The sequence below is a fragment of the Convolutriloba macropyga genome, chromosome 9 (assembly GCF_964194025.1).
Source record: "Convolutriloba macropyga chromosome 9, txConMacr16.3, whole genome shotgun sequence".
Taxonomy (NCBI): Eukaryota; Metazoa; Xenacoelomorpha; order Acoela; family Convolutidae; genus Convolutriloba; species Convolutriloba macropyga.
The window spans coordinates 1,396,604-1,424,350 of record NC_134476.1 but is presented as its reverse complement, the minus strand read 5'-3'; the positions used below and the strand labels follow the sequence as shown (position 1 = coordinate 1,424,350).

Genomic DNA, 27,747 nt, shown 5'->3' with positions numbered 1-27,747 from the left:
TAAAGGTTCAGGCAAGTGTGTTTTTGGTTGAAGAATTCTTCATTCTTCTCAATCACTCTCTATAACATCAGTCCTGTTCTCCTTAAGTTTCAGAATTCTTCTCATTTCAGTCTTCATTGAATTCTTGAAAATTATTTATGTTCTCCCCGCTCATTGCGTGAGACAATATTTACAAAAACGCAGGTCCCCTCTCATTGAGCGAAACTTCTCAAAAGACTCCACTCTTCTTGGAGATCACAATGTTTGCCCACAATAGAATTCGTCCAAAAATATTGCGAAAACTGGGGTTACGGGACTCGTGCAAGCAACATTGTAGCCGATCCTCGTACAATCACAACGGAAACTGACTGAGCCAATCTATCAAAAGCGATAGCATGTCCCTGCGACTGATAATTCCTGCTGTCAGCTAACAGAGCTATGCGATTTAACGCTTTCTTGAGAGTAACTGACAGACCACCCAATGACTCAACAGCGAGAGGAACAAACAAAATTCCTTGATCAGAGCGATTTTTTTCGTGTTGTGCATACTTTCGCTCTTCGGCTGCTTCAACTGCGTAACCAGACTTCTCTGCCGCATGATTTATAACGTTTGGTTGCAGTGGAGAAGTTACGGTGACGTCTAGAGCAGCTGGACGACCTGATTTCCATGAAGGTAGAAAAATGTCGCCAGGGCGAGAACGTTTTCCTGCAATAAGGTTCCGTTTTTCGATGACTGGGGACAAGTTAGCTGCCGACCAAGCTGATGCTAAACGGTCACGAATCCTGTCATGCCAAGAAATTGCATCCCCTCTTCCGGGACAGATGACGGCGTGGTCACCAAAAAATGTCAACGGTCCCAGACCTGCAGTAGGGGCATTTTTTTTTTCATCTTCATAAACTGCAATACCTCGTCTGTATTTGACACTAATTTGAAATTCACTGGGAATCAGATGGAGACCTAAGGCAGGAAATGGAGGTGCCGCAAGCCATGCGCCGGAATGAGGCAAACAGAGGGATTGCAGTCTTGTTTTCTCTCTGTTTGACGACTGATTTCTTAGCAGCTCAAAAAACTTTTCAGTATCTACAGCTTCTTGAATTTTCTTCTGTGTGTAGGAATTCAAGTTTAAAGGTTCAAGGCTTGCATAGAGTTCCTTAAAATCTCTACTGTCTGACGCGCGCTGGTTTGTAATTTTCTGAACCAAGTGATCAGATGCTAACAATAAGCCCACATATGCGGCTCTGTATTGCTCTTGAAATTGTCGCACTCCGAGGCCAGAAATATTTATTGGCAAGGTTGACTGCATCCACACATTGTCACAAGTGACAGTACCTATTATTTGATCTAACGCATCCCGTTGGCTGGAATCGAAGACTTTTAAAAAATCGATCAGATGTCTTGTCGGCGTGTTAGTGCGTAGAGAGTAGACTAACTTTGGTGTCCCTAGGCAATAACGAAGTATACCGAGAGCACATTGAGGATCATCCAGATAACGCAAATTTTCCAAGACCGACACAACCTTCTGAACACGTTTCTGCAGGCAAGAAGAAACAAATTCTGGTGATCCGACTGCGGCACCCAGTACTTCAAAACCATTGCCCATTTTTCTTGTGACTTCTCGATCAACTGAGGGTAGATCTACGATTGACCAGAGTTCGCACTTGTCTTTCCTCAAATACAGACCCCTTTTCGGACCTTCATTGGCTAAGATATCGAGCGTAGTTCGGATTTGATCTTCTGAACCTGCAACGAAACCATCGTCCAAATACCAAGTGTGCTGGGTAAGATTTGGAACCGCGTCTCTTATTTTTTCTATAACAGGCCATGACGTCAGCTAAAAGAGAAGTGGACCCAGGGGATCTCCTTGTTGATCTTCTGAACCTGCAACGAAACCATCGTCCAAATACCAAGTGTGCTGGGTAAGATTTGGAACCGCGTCTCTTATTTTTTCTATAACAGGCCATGACGTTAGCGAAAAGAGAAGTGGACCCAGGGGATCTCCTTGTTGAATACCCGATTCACTTTGAAGACTGGCGTTATTATACAGAAGTGGCACATGCTGAGAGTAACAAAAATATGTGAAGGCTGCAATACCTGTTATGAAATCGCATGCTGCTTGCGGTAAGTGTGAACGCTTACCCGAATTAAAGGCATTTCGGAAATCAATCTGAAGCACTCCTTCATTAGAGTCAGCGTTGAGGATCTTTTCGTTGGTGATTTTCGCATAGTGGATAATTGCTTCCGCACCTCCGCTGACCCCAACCCCTAGCTGAATGGAATCGAACAACTCAACTGCTTCTGATTTTGCTTCTTTCACTAAACATTTAGCAATAAGGCGCCTCAGGATTTCACTGACAGCTATTGGGCGTACTCCTCCTTTCTTTTTGGATAGAACGGTGAGCGATGCACTGCAGAGGGCTTTTGAAACAAATGAAGGGAATTTACCCCTGCTTCCTGTATTTACAAACCTTGTTAATGCTTTAAGGGCGGATTCAGAGTGGTCGGGAGCAGTACACTCTACTGCGTGCAATAGATGCTCTGGATACATCTTGGAAGGACCAGCTGCAGTGTACTTGCTGAAAGTTTTCAATTGTTCAAAAACTATGTTATCGCTAAATTGATACGCACTCGAAGCAACATTGTCTGGTTGGAGCAAAGTTGGAGGCGCTTCTTTGGGATGTAGCTCTTCTAGTGCTTTCAGAGTAGCTCTGCTATTAGGCGCAAGTCCCTCAGATGATAGAATTTTTGCGGAGCGACCAAATTGACCTTGCTAACATAGACTTTTAGCTCTGCTTGCTAATTCTTCTATTCCGTTTGTGGATTTTTTCTTCGCTTGATTCAATGCCATGGCTTCTGTCCAGAGGTTTGCATATTCACCCGCATTCCATCGATCGATGCGATCGGAGAGCCGCTGATCATGATTTCGTTTGTGCTTTTTAACTCCTCGGTTGCTCGCACGCAAGATGCACTTCGAAACAGAAAACAATTTCTGCCAATTTAGTTCGTTATCTGGTGTTGTGGCACAATCATCCAGGATGCTGGTCAGCAGTTGTGACTACTTAGTTCTAAACTTGACCGGAACGAAACGACATGTTGGAACATGTGAACTAACTATTGTCTGTAAACAGGGCAGTTTTTTGTTCTCGTTCAGTGTTGTTTGTTCAACGTTCTCTAAGAAATTATCATCAAGCTGGTTTTGATCACACGACGCGAGGAGTAGGTCAATTTTATCTGAAAATTCTTTCATTTGTTATTTTTTTGCGATTCTTCAAGTTCTGTTTGTGCTTCGAATAAGCCCAAATTGATTTCGCATTAAACCAAAGGTCGTGCTCTGAGCCCCAAACACTATATCTAATTTTGGTTTCATGCCCCGAGTTTTCTAACACTTGCACCTTATAGAGTTTATTGACAGTGTCGGGGATGAAAAGTATGGTTCCTGTTGTTGTGTGGAATTGCTCTTTTACACTCAGGTCTTGAAAGTTTTGCGTCAAACCAGTATTTGCATCACTGATGGGGTCAGGGTCATCAATGACGTCTCGTGAGCTAGCATTATCTTGAGACTGGATTGGCAGACGAACACTATCGTTCACAACATTTTTTCTTAGATTGTAATTCATTTTTCCCATATTCGATACTGTATTTATATCATACGGGAGTGCTTTCCCGAATCGAAGAATCTTTTTTTCGATAGCTAGACTTTTGATCGTCTTGTTGTCGACCACATTTTTAATGATGACTTGTCTAGGAATTTTTAGGACAAAAATTTTTAGGACAAAAATTTTCTCTGAAGTGCCCTTTCCGTTGTGGCTATTTCTGTTGCAGAACTCGACTGCTTTTTCTTAAAGGGCTACCGGCGGTACGACGTTGGGGGGGGGGGTGATCAAGAACAATCTCACCGGGTTTTGAAGCTCGGTCTTGAACCCTTGAGGTGATTTGAGGTAATTTGAGGTAATTTGAGGTAAAATAGTCATGTTAATCAAATTTTCCACTTATGTGGACCAGCGTTTTCTTTCTGATGGACCCCTTTGGTTCTGATAATCCATCAAAGTCTGATCAGAATGTTGCTTTTCTGTTGCCTCCTAGCAAAGCCAACATCTCTGAGCCAGCTCTGTCAAGAGTTGTCCCAGAGTAGGCCTGCTCTTTCAAGAGTTGTCACAGAGTAGGCCTGCTCTGCGTCTAGCTCTGTCAAGGATATCACAGATTAGGGCTGCTCTGGGAGCTCTTCTGTGAAGGGTAACCAGACACTTCTACTCTGGAGCTACTCTGTCAAGCGTAAAAAGTGACCTGATCAGACTCTCATCCAGCTTTGAGAGTTTCACTGAATTTACTCTGTTCCAGTTCTGATCTGCTCTGGAGGTAAGGTACGGGTAGTCTCAAGATAACGTGCTGTTTAAGCACACAAAAGTTGTAAGTAGTTATCGTGCAGAACATGAATAGAACGGATCCGATGAAACTTGTGAAGGATTTACCTTTGTAGGTGCAACTTTTAGATGCATCCATACACATGAGTTGTGCATCTGGCGCCAAAAAGACCTTCCAATCCGTCCATGTTTGTAAAGCGAGATGACACTCTGTCTCGTACACATCCATGTACTAAATAAACATATACATATACATATATATATATATATATATATATATATATATAATATATATATATATATATATATATTTATATATATATATATATATATATATATATATATATTTATATATATATATATATATATATGTGTGTGTGTGTGTGTGTGTTTGTGTTGTTGTTGTTGTGTGTGTGTGTGGGTTAGTGTGTGTGTGTGTGTGCGTGTGCGTGTGTGGCCATATGAAGATATAAAAATGAAATAGTTGAATGTTTGATTTTGATTTTCCGGAATTGTTTTCCGGAATTTTGGCAAAAAGAATCACCGAGTTTATTTACCTTCCGAGTAAACTGAGGTTGTCATCTTTTAAGATCCCGCAAAACCATTTCCCACCAGGCGATTAATCTTCTCAAAATCTTTCCGAACAGTTTTTCTAAGCTTTTGTGTTCCAATTTTACTCCAGGACTAAACTTTTCTTTTTTGAGCTTTACAGGGAAGCCGTCCATCTGGTTTAAATACACACTGTGTGAACTCGTTTGAAAAGTTAAGAATTAAATGTTCTATAATTTTCTCTCAGAATTAGTTGAAGAGAAATACATTGGAAATTAAAAAAAAAATTAATTTCGCAAATTGGTTGTTTAGAACAGCAAATCCAAAATGTTGTAGACAAAACTGAACCTGAACCATTTTACTTCACATTTTTGGAAACTTCAATTTCGGCTTTTTAGCAAAAGCAAAAACTATAAAACCAATAAATAAGAACATGCTGTAAAATTTGATTTATTGAATCTTAACAAGCAGTTTCGGAATAATTGAAATCATATAGAGCGTGCAAAAGCGCTCAACTCATTGCATTGAAAGTTGTTATTGCATTGAAAGCAAGTTTTTGTTTATTGTAAGAAATAAACTCTTACAAAATTTTGCGAGGCAGCCATTGTATCTCACACAGGAGTAGTCGTGAAAATGCCGGTATTTTAACGGGGGGGGACCTGTCCCCCCGTTAAAATACCGGCATGGCCTTTTTTAGGTATCCTCTTAGAATTTCCCTAACTTAGAGTGGAATAAAACTTAGCTGTTTCATTTAGTTGAACTTTGTATTCCCCTTTCTAACCGGGAAAGTTGGTTGGTGTTTGTATTAACAATTGGTGCTTTCTTGTCTCAGCAAGAATTTAGACAAATCAAGTTTAAGATAAAATTTTTGATTAATTAAAAATAAATTTGATTAAATAAAATTTATAATGTAACTAACCTAGTACATCTGGAACATTGAAGACGGGGCTCGAGAAAGTAATCGATAATAAAATGGAGAATTAAGGTAATAACTATGAAGCAAATGAGCTTTCTCTTATGAATTAATATCACTTGTTCAATCAAAAAAACGAAAACTGGTAAAACTAGAAACATTGAAGTTAATAACCAATTCAAGGCACCAAAAAAAAAGAAAGAAATATCAATCTACATCAAAGATTTTCGAACTATGAACAGTTTTTGAGTTTCTCATTTTCTAATCAGTTCACTCCAATTTTTTGTTAAATGCATTTTAACCACCCAACTGTTGCTAGCAAAGATTTACCCAATATTCACAAAGCTATTTAACAGTAGCGCAAAAATTCCCACAAAACTCAATTCGCCTAAATTACTTTTTATCAGCGTGTGAGCTCCTTAACGAACAAGAAAATTTTGATCACCATATTGCGCTTAAAATTAGACCGTATGGTGATCTTATTGGAATTGACAACTCGTCTTTAGATCATCAACTTAAAAGTTTTAAAGTCCTTCGGTTACATGCAGTTTTGCACGACGCTGGGGGTTTTATATACGAAAGATACAACCAGGGACCTGCTTACTCTTATATGCTTCCGTGGAAAAGAAGCAACTGTTTTAGCGGACATTTGTCGGGAATATTGTTTTGCTTATATATAAAGGTTTTTCATCCGTCAATTTTTCATTTATTGGAATGCTGAACAGCAAAACAGTTGTGTTAGACGTTGAAGGGTTTCGTCACAGAAAAGAAAAATTTATTGTTAAAGAACTTGGTGTTTGCACCAAGGACTATCTTGACTGCGTGTCATTTTTACCTCCAACAAGTTATAGTAAGTTAACAACTCAACAAAAGCAATCTTTCAGTAGGTTGAGTTGAAATTTACACGGCATTGAGTGGGACACAGGAAACTATCCCTATGTTTATCTCACACAAATAATTCAAAGCGTTCGCTTGAGGAATCCGGGTGCAATATTCTACGCTAAGGGAGAGGAAAAAGAAAAATTTTTGTCAGATTTGCTTGAGTGCTCTATTATTGATCTGAATTCACTCGCGTTTCCTTCGATATCTGTGAACTTTTTTACACAAAACTGTCAAAGTCATTCAAAGGGCAAAAACTTTTTCAACAAACAATGTGCAAAAGAAAAAGCCATATTCTATTTCAACTGGTTAACAAATGAGAGAGGAATTGACGAAAGTTGAAGCACCCTTGTCACCGAGTTCAACAATTTGCGCCTTGATTACGGGGGACGGGAATCTGAGCAAAGATTTACCCAATATTCACAAAGCTATTTAACAGTAGCGCAAAAATTCCCACAAAACTCAATTCGCCTAAATTACTTTTTATCAGCGTGTGAGCTCCTTAACGAACAAGAAAATTTTGATCACCATATTGCGCTTAAACTTAGACCGTACGGTGATCTTATTGGAATTGACAACTCGTCTTTAGATCATCAACTTAAAAGTTTTAAAGTCCTTCGGTTACATGCAGTTTTGCACGACGCTGGGGGTTTTATATACGAAAGATACAACCAAGGACCTGCTTACTCTTACATGCTTCCGTGGAAAAGCAGCAACTGTTTTAGCGGACATTTGTCGGGAATATTGTTTTGCTTATATATAAAGGATTTTCATCCGTCAATTTTTCATTTATTGGAATGCTGAACAGCAAAACAGTTGTGTTAGACGTTGAAGGGTTTCGTCACAGAAAAGAAAAATTTATTGTTACAGAACTTGGTGTTTGCACCAAGGACTATCTTGACTGCGTGTCATTTTTACCTCCAACAAGTTATAGTGAGTTAACAACTCAACAAAAGCAGTCGTTCAGTAGGTTGAGTAGAAATTTACACGGCATTGAGTGGGACACAGGAAACTATCCCTGTATTTATCTCACACAAATAATTCAAAGCGTTCGCTTGAGGAATCCGGGTGCAATATTCTTCGCTAAGGGGGAGGAAAAAGTAAAATTTTTGTCAGATTTGCTTGAGTGCTCTATTATTGATTTGAATTCACTCGCGTTTCCTTCGATATCTGTGAACTTTCTTACACAAAACTGTCAAAGTCATTCAAAGGGCAAAAACTTTTCAACAAACATTGTGCAAAAGAAAAAGCCATATTCTATTTCAACTGGTTCACAAATTATAGAGGAATTGACGAAAGTTGAAGCACCCTTGTCACCGAGTTCAACAATTTGCGCCTTGATTACGGGGGACGGGAATCTGAGTCTATCAATTTCCAAACACGAAACCATAAAAACCGGAAACCAGTTTTTACAGAGAAAAATTAAACTGTTGCTGACTGAGGATGAAATTCGCTCATTTACTCATTTAGTATAATATATTGAACCTTTTCTTCAGTGGAGAAAGCAGAATGTCAAAAACTCAACCCAAAGTCTGTCCTCCGAGACTCTTACTGATGTCGAAACACCCGGTTGATGAAGAAATTGACAAGAACTATCATTCACTGCCAAAAGAGATTCAGCACTTGGTGAAGGAAGAAAGAGTACACAAAATTGTTCATTATGACAAAACTGAGCGACTCCGGGAGTGCTGTATGGTTCATATGAAAGACTTTCTATCTGAGTTCAATTGCTATGAATTGTTTTAAATAAAGTGATTTTTTTCATACATTTTTTAAAACAATTTTATTTTGTCTCGAGATGGAGGGAGTAACAGTTGATCAAGTTGACGCTGTTGTTGAAGAATTTTTTTTTTGAAAAACAAAGTAGCAGCAAATCCTCATGGAAATTTTGTAATCAAGCAGTTGAACCTTGTTAAATTTTTAAAACACTGCTATCAATTGGCAACGAAAGAACCGTTTGGGCCTTTGCTTATCGATCTTGATCCAAAAACTTCTGATTGTTTACGATACTGTTCAAATATTACAAAAACCGGTTTCGAACTCATTTAACTCATTATTAAATTTTGTTTCATCCATTTGAGTTAAACAATGTCAACTGCTGAAGAGTTTATTTTGATTCCCAAAAATTAGTTTATGAAGGAGCAACCGTATTCCTCACAAATTCTAAATGATCCCAGAGTTCAGCATACAGGTGCCCAATTTTCGCTTTTGAATCGTATGCGAGCAAATGAAAACACTGACTAAGAGAACCAAGAAAATTTGGATACAAGGGAAACAACTGATCCTACTGAGTTGTCAAAATTACATGCAGACAAAATTCTTCAAAAATCTCACAATCCTAGTGACAGCAAAATTTACCAGGACGGAAAAAATTGTTAACCTCTTTCAAGAATCGAAAAAAGTTGTTTAGACGGTAATGCTAAAATTGCGATCCGGAGAAGAACTCATAGAGTTAACAAACAAAAAAAGAAAAAGGAAACTTTTGCGCCAAAAAGAATCAAGCACAAAGAAACCAGCACAAAAAAATCTACAAAAAAGCACAAAATTGAAACCAAGTAAAGTGCAATTGTTTCTAGAGGGTAAAAATGCCCAAACAAAGCATAAGAATTATAGAAAAAGATTTCCAAAACTGAAAGTTATTGCTTATGACATAAACGAGATTTGGTCGCTAAACTTGGCTTATGTGGATAAATTTGCGAAAGAGAACAAAGAAGTAAAATATTTTTGGTTGCGGTGGACTGCCTCTCACGATATCTACAATTCGAACCCTTAAAATAAAAAAAAAACGTCACAACTACAGCAGATGCGTTTAAAAAAATGATAAAGAATCAGCAACCTAAAAAAGTGTGGGTAGATGCTGGTACAGAATGAACAACGAAAGAACCGTTTGGGCATTTGCTTATCGATCTTGATCCAAAAACTTCTGATTGTTTACGATACTGTTCAAATATTACTGAGGCAGGTCCTACAGTTTTTTATCTTCCATCTGATAAAGCAGAAACAACTCCTCTAAACAATGAAAGAGAAAAAATTATCTATACAGAAGCAAATGGTGCATTTGCAGCCAAAACAGTTAAGAAATATTTGCGTAGTTGTGATAGTGATGTTATACAGGTTTTGTGTGAATGTCTTCACAATGTTTTACTGGGACATGTTAGAGTGAAAGTAAGAGACTTAGAAAGTTACAGACACATATTTAAAGGTGTTCTCAAGAAAAAGTCATCAGTGGATGAACGGTGAGCACTTTTACTGACAAAAACCGGTTTTGAACTGATTCAACTCATTATTAAATTTTGTTTCATCCATTTGAGTTAAACAATGTCAACTGCTGAAGAGTTTATTTTGATTCCCAAAAATTAGTTTATGAAGGAGCAACCGTATTCTTCACAAATTCTAAATGATCCCAGAGTTCAGAATACAGGTGCCCAATTTTCGTTTTTGAACCGTATGCGAGCAAAAGAAAACACTGACTAAGAGAAACAAGAAAATTTGGATACAAGGGAAACAACTGATCCTACTGAGTTGTCAAAAGTACATGCAGACAAAATTCTTCAAAATCTCACCATACTAGTGCCAGCAAAAATTACCAGGACAGAAAAAATTGTTAACCTCATTAAAGAATCGAAAGAAGATGTTTTAGACGAAAATGAAAAATTCATTGTTGCCGGAACAGCGACTGGAATAAATGTTCCCACTTTTCTCTATGATTTGCAGCAACCAGCTAAAAAAAATAAATAATCCAGATTATTTCAAGATTCTAGAGGCTTTAAACATAAAAGAAGACTTGGTTATAAACGGTAATGCTAAAATTGCGATCCAGAAAAGAACTCGTAGAGTTACCAAACAAAAAAAGAAAGAGAAAACTTTTGCGCCAAAAAGAATCAAGCACAAAGAAACCAGCCAATTACTTACAGAGGAATCCTCAGACGCCGGAACTGGTTTCGAAACCTCAAAGGAAGACAGAACTCAGCAAGAGGAGAAGGACTGGGAGTCTTTCGACAAATGAGAAAAATTGCTTGAGCTAAAATATACGAAAGGCCCCACAGAATACGGAAGCATAAAAAATCTACAAAAAAGCACAAAATTGAAACCAAGTAAAGAGCAATTGTTTCTAGAGGGTAAAAATGCCCACACAAAGCATAAGAAAAATAGAAAAAGATTAGCAAAACTGAAAGTTATTGCTTATGACATAAACTAGATTTGGTCTCTAGACTTGGCTTATGTGGATAAATTAGCAAAAGAGAACAAAGATGTAAAATATTTGTTGGTTGCGCTGGACTGCCTCTCACGATATCTACAAGTCGAACCCTTAAAATCAAAGTACGTCACAACTACAGCAGATGCGTTTAAAAAAATGATAAAGAACCAGCAACCTAAAAAATAGGGTAGATGTGGGTAGATGATGCTACAAAATTTAAGGGCTCATTCAGCACTCTTTGTCAGAAAAATGATATTGAAGTTTATAAAAACTTCAGCGAGAAAAAATCAGCATTTGCGGAAAGAAATATACAATCGCTCAAGAATTTGATATACAAGTATTTAGAAGACAAATGGACATACTCGTATATTAATCAATTGCAGAGCCTTGTACAAACCAGTAACTGTAGATTCAACAGAGTAACGAAATTGGCCCCGAATAAAGTAACAAAAAAAGACGTTCCTTACTTGATATCATTAATTTTTAATGATTCAGCAAAACTAGTTCGCTGACCAAAGTTTTACGTTGGGGACTTTGTGCGAATATCAAAAGCGGATCTCCCTAGAAAAGGATACAAGTAAACATTTACCAACGAAGTTTTTGAGATTTACGATATACATACAACAAATCCCCCTACTTATAGTCTCATTGACGCATCCCAGGAGCCAGTCAAAGGAAAATTTTATGAATTAGATTTGGTCAAAATTGGTCAAGAGACAACAGTTGTGAAACAACAAAACATGAATGAATTCACCGTTCACTTAGTTTCATCAGCCTCTATGAATATTTTTCCTCAAAACACCTTGTCTTCCTTCAAAAACTATTTCAATGAAGAAAATAATTTTGAAGGGGATTGGCTAGTTTCTCTAAGTGAAATTATCTTCCCAGCAAAAATAAATCAAGTCAACAAGAGTGATTTGAAGATATTTTCCTCTGAAGGCCTTAAGTTTTATGAGAAAAGTATTCCATTTGATGATGTCTCCAGACCATACGGAGCAGAACGAGCTATCATTGGAATTGGTTCCTATGAAAACCGTGACCACCTTTTGAGATCCTTAAAAACAGCTACCGGATTGCCTCATTTTGACTTTCAATTTAACAACATCAATGGAGTTTTGTTCCTCTTTTTTGGTAAAAACGGAAGAATTACTTTTCCGGATAACGAAATTCCAAGCCTCCTAGGTTTCAACGGTATTCACGATGGGTCTGGTTATCATATTGGATACAAGATGTTGGACACTTTTGAAAATCTGACCATGACAGAAGACGAAGAAAAAACTTTTGTTGGTGATTATCCTTTTGATTTGTCTGCAGGGAAGCAACTGATTTTTATTTATGTTAACATAATTGAGTATCAATACGTAGGTGATACTAAAGCTCCTCCTATTCGAGTCATTGAATCAAAACAACGCCTGAAAAATGCATTACCGCATTACCGATTGCAAGAAAGTTTCTTTGGCCTGCAGCCAAAAAGATTGTACGTGAATTAATTGTTCAAGCCTCTCCTGAGTTGGTAGAGGTCGTTACAAAGAAAAAGTCTCCAAAACAAGCAATAAAATCGACTGTGCAAAAACTGTACAAAAACAAGTTGGAGGATCATTGGTCAAAAAGAAGAACATCAAGAAAAAACAGACAAAAAGCCGTTCAAAGACCATTCACAGAAAACAACCTCTGTCGAGAAGTCGGTCTCAATTCTTCTCTAAAGTTGAAAGTGTTTACTATTTCACTGCCCGCAGAAGCAACACACACCACACCTGATTTTTGTGAAAAACAACCTCTGCTAGTTACTTTTGATAATGTCTCCCGAAACAATGACGGTGATTTAAGGACAGGAAATGATGCTACAAATACAGACTCGCCATACTTAAGCAACAACGCACTGCATTCTTTATTTTCGGAATGCACTGTATCTGCTAACGGTGTTAAAATTTTCAACACAAACGGAAATTATGCACACAAAGCATTCATTGAAACAGAATTTTTGTCAGGAAAAACTACAAAAAACACATCGCTAGTTTCTCAAGGATATTATTACGAGGATGATCCAGCTAAAATTGATGGCACCGAAGGTTGCGCCTAGGATGTAACAGCAAGAAAAGCCATCGTATTCAACTCCAGTGAAAACTATTTCCTTGGAAAACCATCAAGTGACATTCTAACGTGTGATAAGCACTCACTCAGTGGTATTACTCTAACAATTTCATTCAGAAGATCAACAAATGATTTTGCTGTTATTTCCGAGTCAAACAAACATTACAAAGTTAAAATCATTGAAACAAATCTGTATGTTAGAAAAATGACAGTATCGGATCATGTTTTTTATCGGATCAATTGAGAAAACTCTACTAAAAACACCTGCAGTGTATCGCTATACAGAGGTTTTACCAAGAACATTTTTAGCTACGACTGGTGTTCAAAGTTGGAGACAAGAAGATGTCTTCTCAAAGGAACCAATTCAGAGAATGATTATTGCAATGACAACAAACCGCGCGTACCTTGGAACAAATCGGACAACACCTTTTCTTTATCAGAAGTTTGATCTGAGTCAAATTGATATTTATCGTAACGGACTTCCAATAGTTGGCACGCCCATTTCAACCGCCTCTAATCAAAGGCTTAATTTTAATAAGCTTGAGGCTTTTGATTTTCTTGATAAGGGTGGTCCTGGTATATCTCTATCAAATTATTCGAACCATTTTATTATGGCCTTTGACTTAACTTCAACACAGGAAGCATCGCATGATTTTATTCACCCTAAATTGACAAACTGTTCAATTACAGTTGAGTTAACGTTTTCGAGAGCACTGATAACATTGAAATTTTGTTTTTGGGAGAATGAAGTTCCACATTTTACGTGTCATCTGAGAGAAAAGTCTCAAAAAACACTCTTATTACATACCCAGTGACTAATGGATAATATTGATAATGTTAAAATTGCCAAATTAATCAACAAATGTGTTCATTTAAAATTTCTGTTTTGCGGAGTATTCCCAGCTGATAGTTTTCCTAAGCTATTTGCAGACTCTTTTATTGTAGTTAATGCATTCGAAGCTGGAACTATAGGAACTCATTGGCTACTCATCTGTAAAAAAAACGACAAAATTTATTTTGCTGATCCATTGGGAAATTCGCCGGACATCTACTTTGCAGTTTACAAACCGCTAAACAGTTTCTATGGAGAGGTGATCCAACTGTGTAAATTGATGCCAATTCAAAAAACTAACTCAAAACTATGTGGTTTGTTTTGTATTTATATTGCTCATGTTATTTTTAGCAATAAATACCCTTACACAATGTACATGAATGATGATGACCTACTACGATTTGCAAAGCATATGCTTTAATTCATTTTTTTACTCCTCTGTTTTCAGTTAAAGAAACGATCTCAAAGAAAATTTAACTTTTGTATTTTTGTTCAAATACAAATTTTACAAACAGCGTTTCACTGTCAACATTAAGCGAACCATAACCACTAAGTATAATATCAATAATTTTTGAAAGTTCAGCGTAGTGTTCATTGTAATATATCTCCACAAAGCGTTGATTAGTCAAAAGTGGTACAAAGTCAGTTTGATTTTGAACATTTTGCTTTACAGCATGGCAAATGCGGGTAGTTTCTTCATAGAAAAAAAGTTTCTGTGCAGATTCTGTTGTTGTAGACAGTAGTCAACTGCGTCAATAAGTTTTCCAAAACTGGCCCGTGAACAACGAACCCGTCCAAATCATAAATGAGACACTTAAAGCAGGTAAATAAACAAGGTATTGCATAAGCTTTTGAGCTGTCGGTTCCTTCTAAGCTTGATAGATTTTCAGATGAAATTAGAACATGGTAATGAACAGAAGAGTTGTGACAAAAAAAACTTTTTTGGTGGTATGCAAAGGCAAAATTAGCAATTTTATTTTTGTCCGAGTTTGGTTTACAAAAGAAAAGAAGAAAGCGAAATGATTTTCGAAATTGTCGAAAATAATCTGGAGAACGTTCACACATTGCTTCAGCCATTGTATTTTTCTATCTTGTAGGCTAAGTTTTTTTTTCGGTGGTAGATTTTTCTTGACTTTCGATAGGGGTTGACTCCCGTCTTCCGAATTCGTATCATTGGTTGAACGAATATGTTGTGAAAATCTATCGTTCTCGCCTTCTTTTCTTTTAATTGCCTTCGATGTAACTTTTGGAGGCTCAGTTTGTACTGTTAAAGGAACCTCTGTGTCATTTGAATCGATCAGATCTCTGATTCTGTGGATATGTTCCACTAGTCTATCAAATTCTGAAAGAGAAAGGATTACACTTTGGGAGAATTTGTAATCATCATCACTTTGGTTGTTCCTTCTTAAGAGCTTTATTGCAACTTAGGTACCAGAAGTTTCATAGGTTTTAATTGAGACCCTTACAATTCTTTTTGCAGTATCTGAGATATCAATAAACTGATCGCAGAATTCTATGTCTTTCTTGAGGGTTTCAGATTTTTCCAATTTAATGCTCTCAGGTGATATACTGTTTATTATAAGAGAATAAAATCAAATGAATGGTTGGAAAAGGAAATAAAAGTGAAGTACTACAAAACACATACTCACAGAGCTGCTAGACTTTGAGCACTATAAAAATGTGATTGGTCGATAATTATTTCTCAGAACGCAAATCATATTAATATAAAACCATAATTGCGAAGAAACTCTAGCGTATTTTAGCCATAGTCTACATTTCATAGCTTTCAAGACACCCAATTACAATAAAATAAAAGCAAATGTTAAAAATTGAACTTTGATCCAGGAGTGATAATACCAAGACCAAATACCATAAAAACCTTACGCATTTGAGCCAACTTATTGAACAGAATACACATTATCTCTGGGGTCCATGTCAAAACTATAAGATAATAAAATACACTATGTTAAGTTGTTTGCCAAAGCAATCGCTTATCAGTCTGGGTTTACGCCTGTTCTGAATTTAACTAAGTGCAAAACTTTGTATAAACAAATAAAATTTTATGACATATAGTTCTCAACCACAATACGCAAGTGTTGAAAAGTGAACATATTCCTTGTTTATATTCCTTGAGCACTTTGTCGTTTTTACCAGTAAAATTTTTGTTTCAGTTCTTGAAATAAGAAAAATAAAATGTCTCCAGTGGTTATTATTCTGAAAAGCGAGAAAAGCTTAGAGATAAGAACAATAGCTTACGAATCATACAGGAAAGAAACAATTGTTATTATTGAACAAGGATGGATAAACGATACCTGGGTTACATCAAATCACATGTCTCTTCCGGTAGTTATGTTAGATTTCATCCATTCATTTCGTTTTGAAAAAGCATTACTAAAAGGCTCCCAGTACACATTGGATTTTGTAACAAATTAGACCAGAGAGTTTATATTTGACACCTCTGGTCTTGAAGCAAATGTTCGGAAGATCTTCTACTACAACTTGAAAGAAATACCTTTATATGAAAATCAAAAAGGATATTGGAGAGATCGCGAAAGGATCGAGGTTCTTTGGAAAAATCCCAATATTGATAGCCCTGACTGTGAATTTAATGACAGTGAAAACTATCTGAATTTCCCACCAGAGACTCCTACTACACCAATGTTTCGATCAGTAGATGATCTCAACTGCTCGGACAGTCAAGTGACTCCACCTGCATGCCAATGTCTTGCACCCAAAAAACGAAAACTTGTCAGTAATTCTGACAAAGATTGAAGAAATCGGATCCAGAGAAAAACTTGATAAACAGAATGAAACTATACTGAAGAGAAAAAAACTGCTATAATGTTCAATTTATTCAATCTTACTAACGCTCTAACCCAATATAAAAACGAATGAAATTGTACATTCTTTTGAAATTTTTTTTGTAGCTAACTCCTGAGAATAAACACTACAATAAATGTTTTGGAAAGCAACAGAGTGATACTACTGGGACTAGTACTTGGTAAATTTTTATGGGAAACAATAAAAAAAGAGAAAGATCAAAGAAATCGAACAAATTCAACATTTATCACAAAACCATAATAGGTGCTCAGTTGAGAAAATGACTAAAACTTTGCAAAATTCTGAAAATGTTTAACAGCAAATCTTCTCTTGTGTGAGCGGGTGTCTGTAAAACATACTGCATATAATGTTGCTCTATTGTTGAAATACATTCAACATTTCTTTAAACAAAAAGTGGACAAAATTTATAAAAAGAAAAAAGTCTCGATAACTTTGCACAATAAACGAATGAAAATTTCCAAAGTTATTTAACTTTTTGAGAAGAAGTTTGTTCCCCAGGTTGTTCCACAGAAGCAGTGCAACAATTAACGTCTGACTAATGACCCAGTGGAATCAATGTTTTTCATTTTTTTTTTGAAAAAACATCAGTTCAACAGAAAACAACTTCTAAAAAATCAGAAAATTGTTCAAAATCTTTCAAAAATGAAAAAAATTCATCGAAAAACAACCCTATATCTGCAACGTGCCCACCCTATGGGGTTACTAGCCAGAAATTGAACACTGAAAACTAAATTTTTGACAATTTCAAAAAAATGCATAAGTGTTGATACAAACCCGAAACCTCATGAAATAAGTGAAGCCGAGGTCCTACAGAGCTGAAAACACAAATTTTGGAATCAGCAACCTCGAAAACAAGGCGTAGCCGCCGTTTTCGACCCGTTTTTAACGTATTTTGTTAATGTTTTTAAATATTTTTGGACCCCCAAATATAGGCTACAGCATTGTACTTTGAAAGAAAAGTAAAAACGAAAAAGAAAGCTTAAAAAGGGGGCTTTCCCCTCTTTCAATGAGGTCCTAAATCTTAAGCACCATATCTCTCTAGTATATATTCTAATCAGAGTGTAAGAGAAAGCTCACATTTTTTTTCAAGTTAAAAAAAGCGAAACATTTTTATAGAAGAATAAAAAAAATAAACTTAAATAAGGGGAGGGGATTGAACTTAGCGAGTACCGAAGAAGTAGTCGCGGTGAATTGGCGCTGACACGAGATGGTATAGGTTTTCCAGTCTTGTGTCCCTCTTTTCTTCAGGGGTAAAGAATATTTGGTACTTCATAAGATCAACCAGGCGGAAGTGCTCATTTCCACCAATGTCGAGCAACATTACCAGCCCCTCAATTTTTTTTAGAAGAATTCATGTATAATTTTTTTGTGGAGGGGGGACTCATTGAAAAAAACCGTTATTTCTTTAATGATATGTTTTCTGTAGGGGAAGATGTAGGGGCACGAGAAAGATTTTTGTTCACAATCCATTTTAAATAAGAATTTGGAATTGCGGTTAGATATTTAAATAGAGTTAATAGACTAAAGAGACTGAAAAGTGTGACTTAAATGCGAAAATTGGAAAATGAGGGTAGGTGGTCTTCGGTTGCCAGCTACTAATAAAATTTACTACCAATATTTAACACATATAACCAAATCCCAAACAAAAATAAAATTTCCTAACAAAAAGGTTTCCAACCAGACTTGATACAGAAAACCAGTTGCTACCGCTGGCTTTGATCCCGTGGAACATCAATCGAGCGGTAGGCCACACCTTGGCACCCCAGAGCTTGATCTCGTAAAACATAAACTGACGGTACGCCTGATCAAAAGATTGTTTAACAATTGAATTAGGAATAAGGAGTGGTGACCATTCAACTCAAATTGATTTTAAGTCTGAGCTCCATTCCTTTTGGGTACGGAATCAATCGTAAAAACTTCGAGTGAGGTCCTAGAGTCTTCCGAAAACTAAATGAACACAGATTATAGCCAAATGTTAAGGTTAAATTTAAAGAACTGATAAGAACAAAAATGTTTATAGAAAAGAGGGTGTGACTGAAGTCTACGTAAGCTCCTCTAAAGCTAGAACACCGTTAGGATTGGGCGTAGTGGTTTTATTCGATCATTCTTTTGGGTACGAAACACTCATTTTCAAAATTTGGTTGCTATAAGAAAGTTGATAAAACTCAAACTTTGCCTACTGTTTGCTTAAAGCTATTTGCGGAAATGAGCTGCCAGTGCGATATCTGCCAGAAAACTTTTTCAAGTTTCCGCAGCTTAAGGAGACATCAAAAGGCAATACAAAACATCAAAACCCAGAACAAGCCACTTCAGTGCAATGATTGCAACTTCGAATCACCATCGCTAGTCGGAATGATCCAACAAACAAAGCCGCAGCATGGATCCGAAACCATTCATCATTATGTTTATTGCAGCAAAACTTTCTTACTGAAATCAGTGTTCGAAGATCATATGAAACTAAATCACGGAATGCCCGAGTGGAGAAACAATGGGTACAGTGGTCACTTACCCGTGACGTCGTCAATAAGTGGAAACTTACGGTCGATTCAATTGCACACGTCAGGCAACGAAAACGACATGCTTGGGTATCTCATGAATCAAAAACAAGAGATTCAACAGATCGTCAGAAGTGAGACTGAAGCGGGACCGAAGAAAATTCAATTTGCAGCAAAAATGAAAATGTTGAAAGACGTATCTGAACAAGAAGAACCAGAACACTTCGATTTTTTCATAAACTCAGAAAAGACCATCGTCTACCCTGGGGAGAATCTGACAGATGAAATTTTCTGAAAAAAAGTTGAACAATTATTAAACAGTATCTCGACAATAACAACAAATGGAAGCGGATGGCGTTTCGAAAAGCTTCTGTCATTCGAATAAAATTGTCAAGGTTCTCCCCAATTCGTGCTGTCTCCTACATTGCTTTGCCAGTGAAGTACCAATCAGAGCAATCGCTACTTAACATCAGGAACTACGAAAATCCGAACTGCTTTCTGTATTGCTACACGGCTGCTTTCCACTTATTCTATGGACCCCACTCGTGAACGAAGGCACCACTTGGCGAACAAAGCGAAGTCCTTCTCTGTACGGACCGAAAAACCCAAGGGCTCACCAACCGTGTGGTAATCGCCAGATGCCAATGCCTGTGGACGAAATCGGTATATTCTAGAAGAAAAACGATGTCAAAATAAACGTTTTTCGGTGAGTCAAGCTTTGTTAAAATTATTTTATGATTTAGCAACTTTAGTACCAATGTCAACTCATTCTTCTACGATCCAAAAAACAACAATTTTTTTCTTTGTTTCAGACCTAACGAGAAGGAAAAATTAATACCGTATTGAGTTTCCAAGAAGTGGGATCAGGAATTTGTGGTTGACCTTCTGCTACTAAGCGACGGTAAAATTTTCCACTACGTCCTCATCACCGAGTTGGTAAATTTAGTACAGAAAGTTCGTGGTAGAAAACTTCATCCACATACTCAAATTTGCCGAAATTGTTTTCATGTAAATAGCAACATTGAAGTAACGTAAAGACATAAAAAAAACTTTGTAATAGCTATGAAGCGGTCCACATTAAAATGCCCAAAGAAAATGCGTGCATTCTGAAATTCAAAAAGTTTCAAGCCAGGTCCTTTGCCCCGGTTGTGTTATATTTTGACCTAGAGTCTCTTCTACTACCTGTGCACACGGCATTCAATAAACCAAAAATAAGTTCAAGTAACAACATTGAAAAACATGTTCCATCGGGCTTTTGTATAACTGCAATTGAACAGTTCACACAAAAACAGCTAATGTTCAAATCAGTACGCTCACCAAACTGTATGTCCGATTTTATCAAAACAATAGAAAGTCTACTATATGATATTCACAACAGAAAACAACAACATAAAATTTTCACTGGTCAGCTCGATCAAACCACAAGTGAAGTTAAAGCCTGCTGGATCTGTGGTTTGGACTTCAATGAACAAGATATCAAAGTGTTAGATCATTGCCACTACTCGGGTGAGTTCCTCGGTTGGGCGCACAACACATGCAACTTGAAGCGTAGAAGTCTAAATTTCACCTCTGTGGTTGCCCACAACCTATCAAACTATGACTTGCATCATATATGTCAAGCCATTCAATATTGCAGCTCTAATAGTAAACTACAAAATATCCCTCAAACAAATGAAAAATATATATGTTGATAATCAGAGTAAAGGTTGGCGAGTACAAAAACAAAAAAGGAGAAGTGAAAGTACTTTTCGAAAATATGCGCTTTCTTTACTCTTTCCGTTTCATGGGAATGTCACTTGAAAAGTTGGTGTCTTTTTTGCCTACAGATGGATTTAAAATTATTGATAACCATTTCGAAGAGAAATTTGCGAAAAAAAAAACAAATAAAATTGTTGCATCAAAAAAATTTCTACCCATACAGCTACTTTAACATTTTTGAAAGATTCAGTGAAAAAAGATTGCCTCCCCTAAACAAGTGGAAGAACACGTTGGCTGTTGGTGAAGTTTCTATAACACTCGAAAACTTGGCACATGCTAACCAAGTTTTTCGAACGTTTAGGTGCAAAGCATTAGGCGATTACCACGATTTGTATCTGACAACTGACACCCTACTGCTGGCTTGTGTGTTTGAAAAATTTCGCAGTGGCCTTGACTGCGCTCAGTGTTTCTCTGCAGCAAACTTAGCGGGTGGTGCATATCTGAAAACGTGTAACAATAACGTTAGGCTGCTTGAAGAGAGAGATAGAGATCATCTTGATTTGGCAGAAAATCTTATGCGCGGTGGCATGTCCTCAGTTTACTCGAGTAGACTTTTCAAAGCTAACAACAAATATTTGCATGATTTTGATAGAACAGTTGAAAGATCCTTCGGTTTCACAATCGACGCAAATAATCTCTATGGAGGCATAATGCAAACCTGTTATCTACCAATTGGTGATTTTGAACTCGTTGAGATACCACTTAGTGAGCTGTTGCAAACCCCAGAAGACTCAAAATACGGCTTCATCGTGGAGGTGGACCTGGAATATCCCCCGGAATTGCACGACATTCAGAGTGACTATCCACTTGCTCCAAACAGAGAGTCTGTCGAAGTTATCTGGTTGAGTCAATACCAGGAGAATCTGAGAGAGAAAATGAATGTAAGGGTTAGTACGAAGAGCAAAAAACTGCTCCAAACTATGTTTGCCAAACCCCACTATACCTTACACTATTTGAATACACAAATTTTACAGCTGTATTCGGAGCTCGGTCTGAAAGTAACTAAAGTTCACCGAGTGCTCAGATTCTTGCAAGGATTTTGGTTAGCTCCCTATATAAAGTTATATAGCAGAAGGAGAGAGAGCAGGCTACAAACAAATTTGACGAGAATTTCTCCAAATTGATGATAAATAGTGTGTACGGGAAAATGTGTGAAAATCTGAGAAAACGTACCAACGTCATGCTAGTAAGATCCGAGAAAGTGCTGCCAGAAGAAACCGCAATGTTTAACTTTAAGTCGTTCAAAATTTTTAACCCGAACCTGGCTGCAGTAACTCTTCGTCGCATTGAGTTCGCTTGGTCAAAGCCGTTGATCATTGGAGCAACAATACTGGATCTCTCCAAGATGTTTATGTTCAAGTTTCACTATAAAATAATGAAAGAAAACTTTGCTTGCAAACTTTTTTACATTGATACAGACTCCCTGACGTATGCAATTATGACAGAAGACCTCTACGGTGACCTTAAAAACAATCCCACTCTCTCTAAAGAATTCGATTTTCCTGAACTACCCAAAGGAATCAAGCCTCTACAACCCGACCAATACACAGAAAGTCCTGAAAATCAAAGATGAACTGGCGGGATCAGTATTGACAAAATTTGTTGGAATCAAATCCAAGATGTACTCCAAAATCACAGCAGGTATGTTTTTCAAAATTGTTTTACTTATCCAAAAAACTTTGCAATTATGTTCTTTAAAATTCTGAGACTTCTAGATATGTTTAATCCAAGCAAACAACTCAAAATTCTTTAATATGAAACCAAAGGGATTACAAAATTCCGGTAACAAAAAAAACGGGGGGGAAAGATTTAATTTTATCGTTTAGATATCCAGAAGAAGAGCATGAAGGGCATACCTCTCTCCACACAACGCTTATTCAATCGCCAGTCTTTCAAAAAAGTCCTTGAGCAACATACAACTGAACGTGCACCGAACTACCGCATAGCGTCAGAAAAACATGAGATATTTACAGTACGCACGATCAAAGTTTGTTTGTCCGCCTACGATGATAAACGCTTTATTTTTGACGACGGTATAACAAGCTTACCTTTTGGCCACTACAAAATTGTAGACGACGTTTTCATGCGTGAAATTCTGGATAACTGGGACGTAAATATGAACAACACCAACAATTCTGAAGGGGCAGAAACTACTCTTGTTAACGGCGACGAACGCCCGGAAATACAAAGTTTGAATTCAAGTACGCTGGGTGATAGGTCAGACAACAGTTTCAAAGAGACAGATTGGGGTTTCCTTCAACGCGCGTACAATTAAAGTGAGTTGGAAGTAAATAGCTGTGAAGTAAGCGAGGAACCACGCACACCCAGTCATATCGAATTCATTTTATTTGAAGCTGAAGAGAGCGACGAGGAAACCCCAGTTGTTCCTCACAAGCGTGCACGAGGTGCAATTTATATGAATCTAGTTCAGACTCCAATTAAAAGCAATCAAAAACTTGTTTTAAACTTTTTGCTTGTTGCTAATTTAGTGAACAGAACTGATACAACTTATGGAATACAACTTTTGTATGTGTGCTGATAATGTGCCGGGCAAAATTAGCCCGTATTTCCTTTATTCCTAACGTTATTGATTAGAAGCAAAAGTTTGGACAAACGCCTTGAAGCTAATTAAGTTCACTTGTACTTTTGTCTTTGATAAGCTGAGACAAGAAAGCAGAAATCGTTTATACAAACACCAACCGACTTTCCCGGTTAGAAAGGGGAAAACAAAATTCAAGTCAAAGAATGAAACTGTTCGAAGAACTAAATGAAACAGCTAAGTTTTATTCCACTCTAAGTTAGGGAAATTCTAAGAGGATACCTAAAAAAGGCCATGCCGGTATTTTAACGGGGGGGGGGGGACAGGTCCCCCCGTTAAAATACCGGCATTTTCACTACTACTCACAGGGTTGTTTTTATATAAATGTTGAACGATGAGAACAAACATTTTTTGTTCTCATGTTGAACGATGAGAACAAACATGTTTTGGTTGCAAGGCAACTTTTTTGTTTAGGTTTTGTTTTAATGAAAAATCAAGTTTCTTTCAAAAAACATTCTCTCAATCACAATGTAAAATCTGTCAGCAATTGCAAATAGAGTTCGCAGCAACAGCTGTTTTCGCAGCAGGTTAAGTTTGACCAGATATACAAAAGTATTCACTGACACAAATTTCACCAACCTAGTGGCATTATTATAATTGAAGTGATGCACCAAGAAGCACTCGAAGCAAACAGATTCAATTCTATGCAAATTAAGCATCTTTGGATAGAAAAAAAACGAAAAGACAGATTAGGTTCATTGCTAACCATCAAAAAAAATTTGATTTTTTTTTCAAAATTTGATTTGATAAAATGAATTGTTTCCGATAATTATACCGGCAATCATATTGATAATGAAAAAAATTGATAAAAACACTCATGAAGGTAAGTGAAAGTTTTAATTAATAAATAATTATTTTTAAATACTTATTTTAATAATTAATTAAATAATGTATGGGTACCATTGAGTTGAACAGCTTCAAAATCAAGGAATTTTATAAACTAAATTGAAATGCGGTAAAATAAAAACCACTCCATTTTAATTGCGTAGTCTTAAATTTCTTCCTTCGTTTTGACCCACCCGTCTATTTCTCTGACACATTTTCTGCGGAGACTTACAAAGGAGCTAGAAAATTCAAACGCTCATACTCATTTTACCTGGAATTATTTTGAAAAGCGGCAAAAAAGCCACGGTGTTCAATGCATTAACCTTACTAAAAAATTGGTGACGGTAACCGTGTAAGGTCCTGCAAAATTCTGACAGAATCCACCCGGTAGATGCTTCTTGTTGCACTTTTTTCTTACAGTATACTTGAAGCTAAGCATGCGTCTTACAAGGTTGTTACGTTCGTTTCACAAGAGATCTTAAATGCAAATTCCCATCTTGTGAAAATAAACAGTCTATGAATGTCTGGAGATGATTGAGAAATGACAAAATTCAATATAATTTATATAATATTCGAAAAACATGAAAATTATCTTTGTGAAAATTTCAAAAGTAGCCATTACTAAAGAAAACTTTAGGAATAAATATTTGCAAGAGTTTTTGGATTTTGAAAATGTATATGGCTTTGGAGCAAAAGTGAAAACTATAAAGGACAAACTTAAGCGTTCAGTAGTTATTTTTCAAGACTTCGAAAATCTTTTTTCAGCTAAAAAATGCGTCAAGCAAAAGCACTCAACCTGAGTTGCTAATGCATGCAAAAATTGGCAGAGCAAGCCAATCAGATTTCAACTCATTGGTAATGAACTTACAAAAGTAGAAAAAGATTGCAGATTGCCAATTACCTTATTAGATCATACAAGATAACCAGCTTTTTCTAAGAATTTGGTCATATGATATAAGATAACCATCCTTTGCACATATCCTACATTATTTTGCAGAACGACCTCTGTGTCTCAACGAGGTTTGGATCATATTTAATTTCACGGATAATAACAAACCAGTTGTTTTGCTTGGGAAAAAAACGCTTTCCAGATTTTTCCCTTAAAATTTCCCCTATTTTTATGCGGTTTTATGCCCCTTAACAAAATATTAATATGCAGTTTTGGTGTTGCGTCAAGGAGCACTTGATGCAATTAATTAGTCGGGATTCAGTTCTATGCAAGTTAACCAATTTTCGGTTGGACAAGAAAACGAATTGGTCCGTTAGCTCATTGGAACATATAAAGATTGATACATCCTAAAAGGGCTAGTTTTTTCAGTTTGAGAATAGTTTTCGGATGAAATTGTTTTGAATAGTGGCAGATTTGCGTTCGCTTTTACAGGCTTGGTTATCATCTATCACCTCACAAAATTCTGACAATGCCTAATTGATGATGCATCGTCTTGCAGTTTTTCCTTCCAGAGTTGTTTCTGATATAAACTTACCTTCAAAAGCTATCTCAACGCTAAGAATCTTTTGAGACTAATCTTGTAAGGCAATAGAGGCACATAGGCAAAGCGAAGTGAGTTTTTTTATTTTGAAACTCAGTTTCCAAATAAAAAAAAACGCACTAATTTAAACCACTTAAACAAGTGCAACTTCAACTCGATATGTTAGTGCAAAAAAATGTTGAAAAAAAAACGAACAAAGGAGCGAATGGCAGTTAGATTCGACCAGAACAAACTTGCAAGATATCTACAAACAGTCTATCATCATATAAGGTACTAAAAAACAGATCATCTTTGTAGATATTTTGTCAGATCTCATCAGGTAAACAATTTTGCAAGCATTTCACAAGGTCTAACAGTAAAGGTAAAACTTCTATCAAAAATTGTTCAAGTTTAATAAAAAAGGCAATGTTTGGAAGGAAACCAATTTTTCAGTTTTCGGAATTGGCTCTTTTTGCCGACAATTGGTTCGATGCTTTCAATTTTTATAGCCACCGCCATGCTATTATTTAGGTTTCAGTTGAACCTAAATGCTATTTGCCTCCATGCTTCAGCCGCAATGATATTCGAATTTTTTTCCGACAATTGAATCAATGAATTCAATTTTTTTATCCGCTGCCATAGGCGCTAGCTAATCTATATTTTCATTAGAGGCTTTATTAGTCTTTTAAGTGCTTAGAGTGATGCTGCTGGGACAGCCTTAGTTCAAGGTTAAAAAATCAGTTTTAGGAGATTTCGGTGCTTTTCGAGTTTTTGGTTGATCAGTCTAAAATTGACGTTTGTCAGAGTTTATAATTCTCCCTTTCAGAACAAAATCACTTTTTATTACGTTTCTGTCTTCTATATGTTTATTTCTTGTAAACTTTGCTTATGCGAAAAGTATGTATTGATTATAGTGGAATGAATATAGTGTTTATAGTGATTATAGTGGTAATGAACTTACTATCAACATTTTAATGCCTCGAGTTTTCCTTTTTTGATACAATTATTTGCAATTTTTCTTGAGTTTTTCTGATGCTTAATATCAATTTTTGCGTTCATGTCTATGGTGTATTCAAATATTAACCAGTCCTAAAATTGTGTTTGTTCGTAAAAAAAAACGCTTGAATACACTAATATAACAAATTTTTGAGAGTTTTTTTTAAATTCATTTGCATTCAAGGTGTTTTGAAAACTTGACGTTCTGAGTTTATCGATCCCTAGGTGTCAGAAAAATTACTTTAGGTCTTTCGATAGATTACTGGACAAGTTAGAGATTACAGAAAGCTTTTGAACATTTTGAGGTAGCGAAATTGGGAAAAAGTATTTCAGTCTACGAACAAAATAAACACAAACAAATATATATATATATATATATATATATATATATATATATATATATATATATATAAATGTACGTGTTTGTTTTTGTGTCAGTGTTTGTGTGTACGCACGTGTGTGATGGTTTGTACATAAAATTGATGATGAATAAAACGAAAATCTCAATATGAATTTAATTTCTCAAGAATGGAAGAATTTTGATTAGGTCTCAATCCTTGAATAGCTGAGAATGATTTAAGCTATTGAAAGTAGAGGTCATAAATTTTGGCGTCTTTTCTGTTTTTATGCATGATTTGTTGGGTTTTTCATAAGTCTCAATACCTGAAATGTTTTTTTGGTAATAATTGGGCATGTGTGCAAGCGAAACTAACATTAAGTTTATCTGCTTTCTGACTTCCAATATCCCCCAAGCCAATCATTCTCAAATGCTTCCCGATGCCTCCAAAATGGCAGCCATTACCTGAAAAAAAACAACATAACAATTCGATTCAATTTGACATTATAGGCGATCAATGAGCTTCAAAAGTTTGTCCTTTATATTTTCCCGATGATTCGTAAATTTCTCAAATTGTTCGAGTAAATTACAGAGAACTCGGGTTTACACGCCCGCTATTCAACTTGG

The 27,747-nt window shown here is 36.4% G+C and overlaps 1 protein-coding gene across 1 annotated transcript in view; it reads right to left on the bottom strand.

Annotated features, from left to right (window-relative positions):
- LOC142345928 (uncharacterized) overlaps positions 1-27,747 on the bottom strand; it is a 281,705-nt gene that overhangs the window by 195,302 nt on the left and 58,656 nt on the right. The window contains exons 3-4 of the mRNA XM_075398392.1: positions 27,497-27,585; positions 4,447-4,570 (exon numbers count right to left, since the gene is read on the bottom strand). Coding sequence (XP_075254507.1) covers positions 4,447-4,570; positions 27,497-27,585 — 213 coding nt within the window. The remainder of the gene's footprint in view (positions 1-4,446; positions 4,571-27,496; positions 27,586-27,747) is intronic.